Source organism: Panthera tigris, chromosome C2 (genome assembly GCF_018350195.1).
Source record: "Panthera tigris isolate Pti1 chromosome C2, P.tigris_Pti1_mat1.1, whole genome shotgun sequence".
In the NCBI taxonomy this organism is placed as follows: Eukaryota; Metazoa; Chordata; class Mammalia; order Carnivora; family Felidae; genus Panthera; species Panthera tigris.
In genome coordinates this window covers 25,322,597-25,337,902 of record NC_056668.1, presented here as the reverse complement: position 1 = coordinate 25,337,902, position 15,306 = coordinate 25,322,597, and the positions used below count along the sequence as shown (strand labels likewise).

At 36.4% G+C, this 15,306-nt stretch overlaps 1 protein-coding gene across 1 annotated transcript in view; it reads right to left on the bottom strand.

The window, feature by feature from the left end:
* Positions 1-15,306, bottom strand: part of TMPRSS15 (transmembrane serine protease 15) — a 125,976-nt gene that overhangs the window by 33,723 nt on the left and 76,947 nt on the right. Inside the window, exons 17-18 of the mRNA XM_042956532.1 lie at positions 9,328-9,438; positions 7,669-7,801 (exon numbers count right to left, since the gene is read on the bottom strand). Coding sequence (XP_042812466.1) covers positions 7,669-7,801; positions 9,328-9,438 — 244 coding nt within the window. The remainder of the gene's footprint in view (positions 1-7,668; positions 7,802-9,327; positions 9,439-15,306) is intronic.

The window sequence follows — 15,306 nt, the reverse complement described above, 5'->3', positions numbered from 1 at the left end:
CATGTCACTGAGTCTCTCCCTGCCTCGGTTTCCTTTTCTTGCAACAAAACGAGCTTTTAATTTTTAGAGACGAATTCTGGCAAGGTTATGACTGGGGTTTGCATTTTTTAAATCCTGAAAATTTTAGCTCTGCAGATTTAGATAACTCTACCCACACATTTGCACAGCTGTCTGAAATCTGTACAAATTTGGTATCACATAGAAACATGCCCATATAGCATTACCTTGTTGACATGCTAATGCCTCCTGACTACCTATTTCTAAACCTTTATTACCATTTTTATAGGTTATGCATCCTGAAAGGGCTCCCCTGGCTTCAGGAAAACCTTATTCTATGTGAGAAAAGAAGCATACAAATGCAACCCACCATCATTATTTTTTAAGGTCATATATGGAGTATAAAAATATACTCGGAGATGAATTCTAGGGAGAAAAGGAAGGATATCCTGGGGCGTCTCGTACAGTATTAAATCTTCTATGTCTCTTCTCAGGCCTGCTTGGGTTTCCTCTCTTTTGTCTTGCTCCTCAGACTGTATTTGCTGTGATAAGAATTCCTCCCTGAAGCAGAAGCTTAGGTAGGAATGTTTGAAGCTTTTGGACACACTAAAGCTAGAAAGAATAATAACAAATGTTGCAAATACTGCAGCCAGGCACTGTAGCTCATTTCACACCCCAAAAGGTTTAAGTAATGAATGGAGCCAGGTGGGATTAGTTTGAAAAGGGTTTTAGAGAAGGATGGACCTTCTTTTTTTCAGATTGGAGGGAAAGAAGGGGATTGATTTGGCAGGACAGAAGGTGAGGAGAGCACTTTAATAGGCAGGGGAAGGGCGAATGAAAGGAGTTTGAGGCAAAGGATGGCAAAGCATCCTACTAGAAAAGTCAGGACATACAGGCGGTTAGGTAAATAGCATGGCTGAACTGGACACACTTCAACTGCAATTGCTTATTTCTTATCATGTTTATAGTAACACATGTAGGCACTTCCCTAGAACTATGGTAGCTCTTAGCAAACAGGTAACCTGAATTATTTTTAGATTTTCTGACCTCGACTCCTAACATTTTGTGGTATGCAGAAGGAAAAAAAAATGCCACTAGAAAAAATTATCTTCACCTAATCAATTTCCTCCTCTGTGCAAGCTGCTGTATTAAGAACAAGAGAGAAATTGATGGGTCAGCCTGGTAGCTGTTCTACATTATCCTACAAATGTAATGGTATTAGAAAGGAAACAAGTTCCCGGCATTTTATACATCAAATGCGGCTGAGAGAAATAATACTTAGAGGTGATTGTCAGAGACAGGATCCTCATGGTTAACATCTTGGAGAATGTGGTCTTACCCCTTTGTAGTAAATCCTTGACTCATTCCTAACTTTATTTTCTTAGCTGCCATTGGAGTTTGTTTATTTTTCAGGAAGAAGAGTATGACATTCACCTCTACATTTACTATGAAGTTTTCTCTGTGCACATGTGTTTTCAATGCATTACTACCTTATAAGGACATGCATGCAAACTTTCCTTTAGAATTTAATGCCAGGAGAAATGTGTCTTCTCTATGGAACTGGTAGTGTTTATCTTATCTCATAATTAAAGAGATGCCCTTATTGATGTTTTCCTTTTTTTTTTTTTTTTTTTTTTTGCGTAGGTTTCCAGGAATCTCAGACACAAATATTAGTAATTATGTTGATCCTGTATGTTTTATAGATTTGCCTCCTTATTTCTTCAGACCTTATTTTCATTTACTATTCTATTAATGTTACTATATGTACTCTGTTACAAATCACCTCAGATTCTTTTGAAAAGGTAAGGGTATAAAGAAAAAAAGAGAATGGAAGGCAATAAAGGAGAAAAGAAGGAAGGGAATAGGAAAGTGAGAAAGGAAGCAAAAAATAAGGAAGAATGAAAATAAGGACAGGAGGGAGAAGGAAAAAATATTTCTATTTTTTAAATTTTTTAAATGTTTATTTATTTTTGAGAGAGAGAGAGAGAATGGGCGAGGGAGGGGCAGAGAGAGAGGGAGACACAGATCTGAAGCAGACTCCAGGCTCTGAGCTGTCAGTACATAGCCTGACGTGGGGCTGAAACCCACGAACTATATCATGACCTGAGCCAAAGTTGGATGCTTAACTGACTGAGCCACCCAAGTGTCCATCTCATCCATTTTTTAAGTTTATTTATTTATTTTTGAGAGAGAGACAGACAGAGAGACAGAGAGGGCAAGTGGGGGAGGGGCAGAGAGAGATGGAGAGAATCCTGCTCTGTTGTCCGTGATAAGAAGTTTGTAGGTAGAAAGGAAATAATTACATACTAACTTTTACTAATCTTTAATTGTAGTATTTCCTTCTTATATAAATGTAAGTGACTAATTGCAACACTGATAGCAACACCTGTAATTTTGTCACCAAAACGAACATTGCAGTTGCTGCATACACCTAAAAATATCATTTATGCTAATTTTTTATCTTACAATAATCATTAGAACCACCAACATATCTTATTGAATACTCCATAAAGAAATACATATTACCATATCACATTTATAACATTTTGGTAATTATTTTTCAAGGTGGTTAGTTTCCTTTCTAGTCATGTGTATTTTATTTTATTGCACTTAAATATATGAATCTAAGAAGAGGTTGGTAAGTTTCAGCAGACCACCAAAAGTGTTCATGACACACAAAAGAAGGTTATGAAAGCCTTCCCTAGAGTGCAGTTCTCAAACTTGGCATCAGAATCACCTGAAGGGCTGGTTCAAACACAGACTGCCGACACTACTCTGGACTTGCCTCTGGGTAGGACTCAGGTGGAGCTCCAGATTTTGCATTTCCGTGCTTGCATCCCAGGCTTTGCAGATGCTGCTAGTTTGATCTTAAAAACACCCATGTGAAAGCCATGGACCTAAACACTCCTGATTCCAAACATCTGGGAAAAAGACCAGGTGATTCTATCGTATAGCCAGGTTTGAGAGCTGCTGAGCCAGCCCTTGGATTACAAGTCACTGGTATGCTTGCTTTCAGTCCCTCGCCCACAGCAGACAGAATTTCCTAACCACTGTGCTTTTCATAACCTAGTAATATGAATCTTGGAAAGTTATAAATTTACTATGCATTGTTATAATTATTTTCTCTTTACCTATTTTTAGTTAATTCATTTCTAGTTTGAAATAGGAAGAACAGGGGCACCTGGGTGGCTCAGTCGGTTGAGCGTCCGACTTCAGCCAGGTCATGATCTCATGGTTCATGAGTTCGAGCCCCACGTTGGGCTCTGTGCTGACAGCTCAGAGCCTGGAGCCTGCTTCGGATTCTGGGTCTCCCTCTCTCTCTCCTCATTCCCCACTCACGCTCTGTCTCTCTCCCTCTCTCAAAAAAAGAATAAACATTAAAAAAAAAACAAAATAGGAAGAATATGAGAGTTACAGTTTGTATATCAGGCAAATGATGAACTTTTTAGGTTGGTCAATTAAACTAAGTAAAATAATTTTTTTCCCACCATCTTTCCCATAACCTGCCCTCCCCCTACCATCCCACCTAGGAAAATAGATAAGAATACCTTTGGTGTTGAATTTGCAAATTAAAAATAACAGAAAATAGTATTTAATTATTTCTGTATAAAGTTAGCAAATAAAAAGGAAATCATTTAAAGTAGAAAGTAGTAGTTACATTTTTTCTACTGATTCCCATATCTTATCTTTGTTGTTGTTTTATGTTAAGGCTTTTTCCACATAGTTGAAAATTTGAGGACAATGACTGGAAATATGGGCAAGAACAGGAATATTTTTTGCCTACCAATTTTTAAAACTAATATGAAACACTGGTTCTATATTTTCTATGTTTCAGTTTTCTAAGACCCAGTGTTAAATTGTGGATACAAATTTGTGGTGGTACTTACACAGGGTATTAAATCATTATGCTCCGTTTATTTGGAAGGCTTATTAAAACAATATTCCCTCCCCATCCCACCCCCAACATTTTCAAAACCCCTCTGAAGTGGAAGACCTTGCAATAATTCCATTTCTTATTTTGGATTTGAGAATGAGAAGCTCAACATGAGGTTTCTGACATTTGAATTGAGGGCATCTTGCACAGGACTATTGTGGGATTTAAAAATTACCAGCAACTCCTCACAAGCAGGCTAAGAGGGGTATGTATAACCACCTCTATTTTAAGACATTAGCCTTTCCTAAATTCTGCAAAGCTGCACAGACCTGATGACTTCTAGTTTTTAATGGCTTAGTGGGGCAAGTCAACCACATAGTTCATTTATTGGGTTAGGAACGAGGTAGTGTGCTTTCCTAGGAAATGTTTTAAAAATCAATACTCTAAGTTTCTTTAACATTTATTCTTTCATCAGTGTAAAATGTTTTCTTTCATACTTTGATCAGAGACCTGAAAGTGTTATTTAAAGTACTTTTTTACTTACGCATGCTATAAATGGCAGGGAATGAAAATGCTTCATTTAAAAGAAGGAAGGCTGATGAAATCCACCTCATATGATTTACTAGAATCTTTGGGGAATTGCATTTTGTACCCTATCTGCATAAATAATCTTGAGAGACCACAGTGCTTTTTTAATAAATTGACTCCTAAATTACTATCCACTGTACCAAACACATCATTTTAAAGTCACTAAGTTTTCTTTCGGGTACCATGCGCCAGTCTAGACACATTCTCATTAAGGCTATAACTTCCGTTCAATTACTAGGGCACTGTGGAGACTGTTTAATAAGTGCAGGCTCAAAGATTAAAGTCTTTGAAGAGATTACCTGACTCATTTCTGAAGAAAGCAAGTGCCTGAACTTCATCAAAAATATTGTATCTAAGGCAATGGGATGTACTATTTGCTTTATACACACTAAAAAGTCTAGTTCTTTGTCCCTGTCTCCTGCTGGAAGGGCTGTGATTCATAGGAAATGAGGTCAGTGAACTAGACAGTAAAATCTGGCTGGGAGAAAAACATGTAAATAGATAGTATACAGTTGTGTGGAATTGGCTGTCATCCACTCAGCTCAAGCCATTTTCTAGAAAGCCTTCCTTGACATTCCCAAATTGAGTGGTTCTCTAATAGCATATTGCATTTATCACGTTATATTGTCATTATCTACTTACGTGTCGATCCCCAACATATCTGAAGTAAAAACCATGTGTTACTCATCCATGGAACAGACACAACATTGTTGCTAACGCTTCAATTTCTGATCCAGGAGTAATTAAAATAATACATTTATATTAACAACTGTTAAAAAGTAATAAGATATATGTTCCCTTTCCAACACATTCTCTCGTGCAATTGCAGGAATCAGTATTGTGCTATCCCTCAACATATTTCAGTTAAATTTTAAAAACTTCTGTCAAAGAGGATGTTGATCCTTTGGTCTTTGTAAATGATTCATCTTGAACCCATATATCTCCCCGGAAACTATTTTAGTTAAGATTCACAACCAGAATGAAAACACACTCCTGTGTCTATAACCATATAATGATGCTTGGCTAGATGGTGAATTGGAGCACAAGCTCCTGTGCATTGAGAGCTCCATCATCTAGATCATTTGGATTTGTCACTTGTGGAAATAAGGTCAAGTTACCAATCTCCTTAGCTTAATCTTTACTAAATTCCTGAGTCTATAAAACAGTTCCTAAGAATTACTGACAACTTCAGTAGTGACAGCAAACAACTTCTTCGGGCCTCACCTGTACGAACTCACTTTTGAACTAAAATCGGAATTAAAGCAGGAATCTGGAATCAATGCCACTTACCCAGTGCTTTACTTGAAGTGGGAATAAATCAACAACTGTCAGTTTCAGTGTTCTGTTGAGTCTTCATCAAAAAACACTCTTCCCTCTACAGCCTCCCCTCCTCCAAGACCCTTTATGTCTCAAAGCCTCCCATTTTGAAAGAGTTTTTGTTAGAATACAGGCTATGATGTATTATAAAAATGATAATATATATAAAGTGCAGAAAGCTTCTGATTAATGCACATAAATCAAACTGATGATTATTTACATAATGGGTGACAAATCACATCCTCCCTTTGCTCCTTGTAGGAATTGTCTTCCTGATGAGGCTGACATCACTTGAATCTGGGGCTGACATCACTTGAATCGCTTGAAACTGGGGAGCTCACAATCTTAATGACAGCATTTTAGGAGGTAAAGGGAGTTGAAAACTCTCAATTCAAACTGCAAGAAATTATGGGGTGTATCTGATACCCTGAGTAGGACCTCACACATTTTCCTATGGTAAAATCTCACTATGTGGTGGTTAGGTGCTAGCCTGGCATTAGTATACAATGTAACTCTCCCAGTCAATTAGAAATGAAACAGCTCTTACAGATTACACCAAGACCTAATCACTCATTAATGTTATTCTTGTGGAAAATATGTCTTGGGCTAAAAAAATAAACATTTTGAAATAAATTTTGAAAACCTGTGTATTGCATGAAGACTATATGATTATTAATCAACTAAGGAGGAGTCCCCTTATAAAGAAAGCACTCAATTACTTTTGATTTTGAGGAGCTAGGAAGAGCTGGGATAATTGCCAAATGCTGAGGGTATGTGTGGATGTGGACTTAAATTATTTTTAATTTTGTACAAAATTCCCCAGTTCAGGACAGAATAAAATGATAATGAGTTATAGTTGGGCAACTTTGGGCATTTAGATAGGTACGTATTTCTATATTTATATGCACACATATATTTATATATAATGAATAATTTATTACTTCAAATGTTTATTTAGTACCTATGTTTGGAGACAATGATAAGTTTGGGTGTTAGCAATGAAGTAATGGATAAAATAGGCATGCTTCCTACATTTAGACTTTATAGTTTAATGTGATAAAACAAAGTGGTAAATAATATAGTGCTACCAATGACCAAATAACCATGTGTAATCTAAAATGGTTAAATCTCCCAAATTGTGATTTGGTAAATCACAAATACCAATGGATCACAATGCTGAATTAGAGTCGACTATACAACTAAAAAGAAGCAAATTATTGCTACTGTTCCTTTCTATTTTAAACCTCATTACTTTTGAGATTACGGGAAGGTAAAAAATGAAATTGTATATTTGATGCAACATGTTATGACAAACTGAAAGTATAATAAATTTTAGTTGAGTCATTGATATGGAATTATCATTTGCACTGCAATTCTTGAAAAAGTCTTGAAATTTTTCATGTCTTTTCTCACAATAATTATACTGTTACAGATTTTCCAAAGGAATTATTGTAGAAATAGTTATAGCTATTTGCTATAGAAAGTTATAGCAAAAGCATGTTCTCTAGGGACCTTTGTGATTAGTTATATATATTATGATATAGCATAAAATAGAATATTTTATTTTCTTAAAAATGACAGTCTATAGAAATTTAATGACATGAGAAATGCTCATGTGTAAGTATGCTACAAAACGGAATAGTCTAATATTTTGTATGATTTTATAATACAGTATTTCTATATACTTATATTTATATCATATTTATAAAAAGGATTTTAAGTGGTTATTTTTGAGAATAGCATTAATCAAGATTTTTATTTTCCTCTTTTTGCTAACATGTATTTTCTAAATTCATAACTTCCATAAATTTTAAATGTCTTAATAAACCCAGTTTCATACCAATAAGAAAGTTCGAGACTTGCTTAAAACAGAGCTGAGTAGAATTACTTACCCTAATCCCAGCAACTGACAGACATCATTTGAAATCTGTGTGGTCCAATTGTCAGCACAAGCTTCATGCCATGTGCTCAGGATTCTGAACTGCACCAAACCATTGTTGTTCCTGGTGCCATTGAAAAGACGCACTAAAGAAATTAGATCACACACAGGGTCATTTTGACCTAAGTTGTTAAAAGTAAATGATGGGTTGTAAACTACATGGGCAATGTTCTTAATGTTTAGAGTTTAGAGATTGTAATTTTTTAAAGAGTGTGTTAGAGGGTGCCTGGGTGGCTCAGTCCATTGAGTGTCCGATTTCAGCTCAGGTAACGATCTCACAGTTCTAAGCTGGATCCGTGTGTAGGGCTCTCTGCTGTCAGTGCAGGGCTTGCTTCAAATCTTCTGTCCCCCTACTCCTGCTCTGTCCCTCCCCCACTCACGTGCACTCACTCTCTCTCTCTCAAAAATGAATAAACATTTAAAAAAGAGGATGTTAGAAAGCTTAAGTTGAAAAATATAAATTTGATAGACTTTACATTGCTCTTTTCATATAACTACAAAAATGAAAAAGGCAGAGAGATATGGAAGTTTAGTGCATATCAAAATAGAAAATAAATGGAAAATAATATTTATTGTGAGGAATATGTCTCACAAGCTTGGTCTCTAAAACAAGGAAAATTCAAGTTCATAGGCACTTTTTTTTCCTACTTCTTTCTCTAGAGGCTATTTTCTTTGGACTTGTTCTTATGCTATTTGGTTTTCATCTCTTCCCCACCATCTTACAAGCATTTTGGATACAGTATAGAGGCTATTAGTGGCTAGGTAGGGACTGGGCCAAGCTAAGCTAGTTTATCAAACAGGTAAAAGTTCAGAAACAATAGTTTTACCCACAATGGGTAAATTTCATGTTATTGTTTACAATTTTCCCCCTATTCTGAGAAAAGCAAGAGCATTGTTAGAATTAGACAGACTTAGGTTGAAAATGCAACTCTAGCCCCTACTATGTATGTGATCTTTGACAACCACTTAACTTCTCCAAACCCCAGTTTTCTCATGGCTAAAAAGAGCTAATTCTTCTCCTGTTAAGATTGTTTTGCAGCAATCAGATATAGTGCATGGCATGTAATAAGCAGCACTAAGTATCTGCTTAGAAATAAAAGCAAGATATGGTGAAAGTAGCCACAACTCATTATAGAGGTTCGGAAGCAGATGAGACTAAAGACTCAACTAAGCAGGAGGAGAAGTAGATACTGAAGAACCAAGAATGCAAAGGAGCAAGTGTAACATAGTCAGTTATAAGTAAACATGAGGGTGCCTCCATATGCAGGCAAAGGGGTATCATAGTCAATATGGGCGGTGCTAGAGGGCCTGGTGTGGCCATTGTCTCCCAGTACTACTTTATGCTTTCTACCTGAATACGGGTTGTCCTAGACTTAAAGTTACTAAATGTAGTCAAATTTAAATAAATAAACTAACAATAAACAGGGGTCTGCTTGTTAATTTTTCTCCTAACCAGAGTGGCATCCAAGGTGCGGAAGTCACAAGGGGAATGATGATACACAAAAGGAACAAAACGCGTCCTGATAAATACATTTCTGATCTTTCTTTTACATTTGGAGGATCCAAGTGTAGAGGCTAAAGTGATGAGTGTTTTCTTAAAATCAAAACATACCGCAATGTGCTTCATCTGAGCCATCCTTACAGTGTAGATGACCGTCACAGAGATTCACCAGTGGAATACATTCTCCATTCTTACACTGAAAATGGTCTTCCTTGCAGGGCTCTATGGGGAAAGAATATTAACATATAGGATAAAAAGGTGACAAATAGATGATCCTGTAATATCCATCCCGTTTCTGCCTCTTTACACATCAACCTTTTTCTACAGTGCATTGTTGACCTCGATCTAATATCAAGTGAGACTATATACACTTAGTTGCTCAGAACGCCTCCACAAGAGTAGTGTCAAAGCCAGAGATGTGGCTTGAGGAAAAGGTGGATAAAACCTTAGACATCTTCTTTATTTTTGTTTTAATTTTTCTTAATACTTCTTTATTTTTGAGAGAGAGAGAGAGAGAGAGAGAGAGAGAGAGAGAGAGAGAGAGAGACTGAATGTGAGCAGGGGAGGAGCAGTGAGAGAGAGGGAGGCACGGAATCTGAAGCAGGCTCCAGGCTCTGAGCTGTCAGCACAGAGCCTGATACAGGGCTCGAACTCACAAACTGTGAGATCATGACCTGAGCTGAAGTCAGACACTTAACCAACTGAGCCACCCAGGCACCCCTAGGCATCTTCTTTACAGCAGAGCACAGAGCAGTTCCAAGGGATGGCTGAGAGGTCTAGGATATACCCCTCCCTCATAAACTCTGTTAGTTTCTCTTCAATAAACTCCTCCACCTCATATAAATATTCAAGCCTCAACCTTTGGAATGTTACACAAGCATAGAAGATCTGTTGATTTCGCCCTCCAAATGATACATCCAAACCTACATGATTTAAAAATGTGTGGGGCGCCTGAGTGGCTCAGTAGGTTAAGCATCCGACTTCAGCTCAGGTCACGATCTCACGGTCCATGAATTCGAGCCCTGCGTAGGGCTCTGGGCTGATGGCTCAGAGCCTGGAGCCTGCTTCCGATTCTGTGTCTCCCTCTCTCTCTGCCCCTCCCCCGTTCATGCTCTGTCTCTCTCTGTCTCAAAAATAAATAAACGTTAAAAAATTTTTTTTTTTTAAAAATGTGAAAGTTGCCTTTTGGTGGGACCAAAGTTGGATGAGGCTGGAAACTGAGTTCAATTAAATCATGAGTCAGGTGGGGAAAAGTAGTCACAAAGACATGGAAACTCTGCAATAACAGTCGTTTGAAAGGAACTTAAAGATGGGGCCCCAAACAAGTAAATCAGGATTGGAATTGGGAGAATATAATTGGCATGTGAAGAAATAGAAGGAAAATGAAGAAACTGGACAGGGAAGAAACTGAATAGATCTGCAGGCAGTTGGTGGTTTCCAGGATTTGGGTCATGCAAAAATAGGCCAACTGGAAATATTGTTTGAAGAAAGTGGTGCTGCTGTTTCCTGGACCTGTTTGTTTGATCTTACAGGGTTTTGCCCTGGGTGACTCCTCATGTCACAGGGAGAGAGGGGTTTGCTCCCTCAATGTTTTGTAATTATGGCTTAGGAGGGATAGCTACATGGCAGTACTAGGACTCTGTTGAGGCCACGTGGGATTTGACTTCCCTGAGAAGGGAGATATATAGTGGCTGGGTATGGAGAGGCTTAATGTTTCTTCCCTTTCATTGTGCATGGATAAGCATAATGGGGAAGCAAAAGCACTTGATAAAATCAAGGAAGAGGGAAACCTGTATTTTGAAAGCTATTATGAATATTAATTATAAATGATTATATTATTTTCAAGGAGCCACAATTCATGTCAAAGTAGGTTCAAAACTGAATTGTACTAATCTCTGTAGAGACTTTTTCAATTTATGATGACCACATGTAATAGTACTTGAAAGGAATCATTCCTGTTGTTTTAGAATCTGGGTTGTAGCCCCAAATCTGAGAGTACTGATAAATATTGTTACACTCTAAATAGAAGTACTAAATATATCCATACTACACTTAACTAAAAAATAGATCAAAATTGGTCTAGCAACTATTAACACCCATCACCTATTTCCAGCTCTATTTTTATATAAAAGAAGATTAAAGTTTTTTTTCTAAAAGAAGACTGTGTAATGTCCTTGAAGAAGAGTGGGAGAAGGGAATATGGTGCCATCTAACGCACCAGCTGAGGAATGCTCCAAGGCAACCATTCATATTGAGTTGACTTAAAGGGAGAAGGCCATCCTATCACTTTCAGCCTGAAATTTTTTCAGCCTAAAGAATCACAAGGGCCAGTGCTTCCATGGGATTAACGCAGGGACTTTCAGATTTTTTTTCCCAACAGATGTGTGTTTCTGTGTGCTCGTGTGTGTGTAACTGAACACAATTATTTTGTTCTATTCTATTCTAAATTTTATTCTATTCCATTTTATTCCATTCCATAATAAGAAATGTTTATTGAAACCAAATAAATTGATTTCATGATCCACTTTTTGAAAACAATCAGACTAAACTGAAGTATAGTGAATGACTTCACAGAAGACTGTGACTTTAGTTTCTTAAGGTTTGTGGACATATAACTGTATAATTAAAGACCTGTGTTCTCTTCCTATGTAATGAATTCAAAGTCAGAAAGTTAGGCTGGAGCATCTCTTGATGGTAATTAGGGGCCAGGAGAGAGAGTGGCAGTGGAAAGAACCTACATTTTCTCCATGCCAGAAAAGTGTGTCAGTTTTTTTTTTTTTTTTAATCAGTGGACACTGGACAATGTAATGGAGGGACAGCTGCCTTACAGGACAAGCAGGCTCAACACAAAGAAGTGGAGTGATGGAATCTGAGGTGGGTTAGGAACTCAGCAGGGCTAGAGATTAGCTAGGAAGAGTACCACCCCTACCTACAGTGCAGTAGGCCTGGGGAAGGGGGGTGGGAGAGGAATGCTCTGAAGAACTCACAGTTCTGTTCTACAAAAGAGCTGGCTAGCATTTGGCCAGGAGCCACTGTAGGCCAAAAGAAAAATACAGTGATGGTGGATTTTTCTTGCTTGCCTTTCCTCTGACACTACAGCTATAGGAAAATGGAAGGGAAAGAAAGTGAAAAATGAGTCAAAGGCAATATTTCTACCTCCTCTACCTTAATTTATTAGGTTAGGTTATTGGTTTACAGAGTTGGGAGGTAAAAGAAACTTTGAACTAGATGATATTAAAGTTTGGATGCTGTATTTGACAGTACATCTTAATATCCAGAAGTGAATCTTAATTAACCAGTTAAGAAAATTAAAACCTAAAATAACCGGAAAAGTGAAGAGATCTGTCTGAAATATCCAGGGGCCAAAAGAGAGATTTGAAATAAAGTAGGTGGAGAAAAAGAAAACGTTTTCTGTTTACACTCTTGTTAAATCCATTCTTTAAATTGAATATACAATTTACTAGCTACAATATCTATATGCTTTGTTTGTTCATCTTTACATGCCCAGGGCTTGATCCAGTGCCTGGCACATCTGATAAAGTGAATTAATTTATGTCAAATGAGTGATATGCCTCAAAGATCAGTATGAACCCCAGTAATAGAGTTGACACAATATAAAGCAATCTTTAAAAGTACAATTTAAAAAATACATTTTTAAATTGGGCAGTTGATCTTCTAATGGTAACTCTATTGAAATGTAAAATAGGAATTGATTCCATGAATTACCAAGATAAAATATACTTGTTTGTTTTTGAATGGTGGCTAAAACATAAGCTCTGGAATCTTATGACCTTGGTTTGATCCGCAGTGTAGCTATTTTCTTTATGTTTATTTTTAACCTTGAGCAAATAAGTTAATCTTTCTGAACCTTAGTTTCTTTGACTGTCCAATGGGAATAAACAATATTATGTCTTAGGTATGTTATGAGATTCAGTTTAAAAAAAAAAGAAATTTAGTATACCAATATGAATATATTGAATGCTAAAGGAATAATATTAACAGCAAAAAGAGTAACACTTAGAAAGCATCCCTTTCACTAACTTTCAGATAACCATATCAACAACAAGAAATCATACCTACTCTCTTTCTCTGGGTATCTTAAAACAACAATTGGAGCTGTTTGTAATTTATTTTGAACTTTGAAGAATTCTATACTTTGCAACCCAAATCTAAGTTCCATTAATAAGAAATATTTTAAGGAAGACATGGCTGGTCTAGTTGTTTCTGTAAATCTTTACCCCATGAGAGAAGTACGTTACATATATCAACCATAATACTATTAAGGATGTTCTTGTAAATGTAATTATCAATTTGTTTCACAAACACGTATTTTTTAACCAGATTAGTGAGATGATAAATGGGCGAAGACAATTATATATTCTACAAGCAAGCGTTAATGTTTTAACTGACTTTATATTTTATCTCTCTACTATTGATTTTCCTTTACAAAGCAGGAAGGCTTAAAACTATGTATATATGTGTTTGTATTTGTATATTCTATTTTAAATCTGTGCTTTGATACATATTATATTTATTTAAAAAGTTGATAGCCTAATTACATATCCCTTATTAAATACCTTAATATAGAAGGGTAGTCAGCATGAGTTATTTTAAAATTATCTCATTATTTTGTTTTCATAGCTTATTAAAATCATTATGTAAAAATTGAGTTCTCAATAGCAATAATTTATTTCACAGATAAGTTTATTGATAATTTTACTCTTTTACTAGGGTAGTCAGGCTACATTCAATTGGAAAAGCACATGTTTGTCAAATGGAAATATAAATTTCTGAATGAAAATATGAGTGAATACATGCATAGAGATCTGAAATTGTAATTTATTTTTGTGCTGTAGCCTGAAGCTGTTAGGGTTATACCCTGTGAATCCAAAAAACTAACTTCTTTCTGTAAAATGGATGCATTGAATGAAAAAATACTGAATGGGACAAAATGATGTATTGTTGCTGACCTAAGTAGAAATTATAAATTCTGAAGAAAGTTGTGAATAAACTCTTTCAAAATTTTCCTTACATACATGAACTGGATTCTGATTCTTTGCCACATATAACAGTTCAGCTTCATTAAGAAGTCTTTAGTCCCAAAGTGTAACTCTCTGTGGCCTCTGAAATCTTACGTCTGATCATTTTATGCCCATAGAGAGAGAGGGAAAAAGAAATATTGCTAAGAATTGAATTTTCCCATCTTCTTTTTATGAAGTCTCCAGTAGCCCTGCCTCGTTTAGTCAACATATGCTTGGCTTTAAATGGAACTGAATTGATCTCTAAGGCACATGCCACACAATCTGGGGAGGGCTCTAAACCCCTAAATGTAATCAGCTGCCGCTTCCACAGTTGCCTGATAAGCACTATTGAATTCCGAATTAAGACTCTGAGTATGAGAAAAGAGCAATAAGGGGACGTTTATGGGAGACACATCTTAATAAATCTATATTTCATATGCTCTAGTTTAATTTACAGGGAAATGTTAAAAATAGGGTAAGGAAAAGAGATACAAAAATGTGTTATACAATTGTTTTATATTTCAGTTGAATGCATTGGAAGGTGCCCTTAAAATATCACACAACATAAATGAAGTACATAAATGCTGAAAATTTGTGATATCCCTTTCATACTCCTTTCTAAAATGATCACCAAAGCAGGGCACCATATAAACAGATAAGTGTGCTCGAGCTCTCTTTCCATTATCAGCTTGATTATCTTCCACTGCCAATTCCCTGTTTCTATAATTGCTTTTTAGTCTTTTGGTGTAAAAATCTCTCTGGGAGACTATGCTGATGACGATTCATTCACTCCATTTTCTACTCCCCAACAGCATCTGTCCTGTGTCCAGGAGGGATGAAAAATCACATTCCCAGCATATTCACCATACAGTGATGGTCATGGAAGATTCCATTCTAGCAATGATTGGGAATTCTCTCTAAATGATTTATTTCTTAAATATCATAATCACAGTAACTGAAATCTAGTGAATGGGCAACTATGAATAACCCCGTCACCAAAACTTGGTATCTGTTTTGTGTTGAAAGTAACAGATTGTGCTCTTTAGGCTTTTATCTTGAATAGGATTAC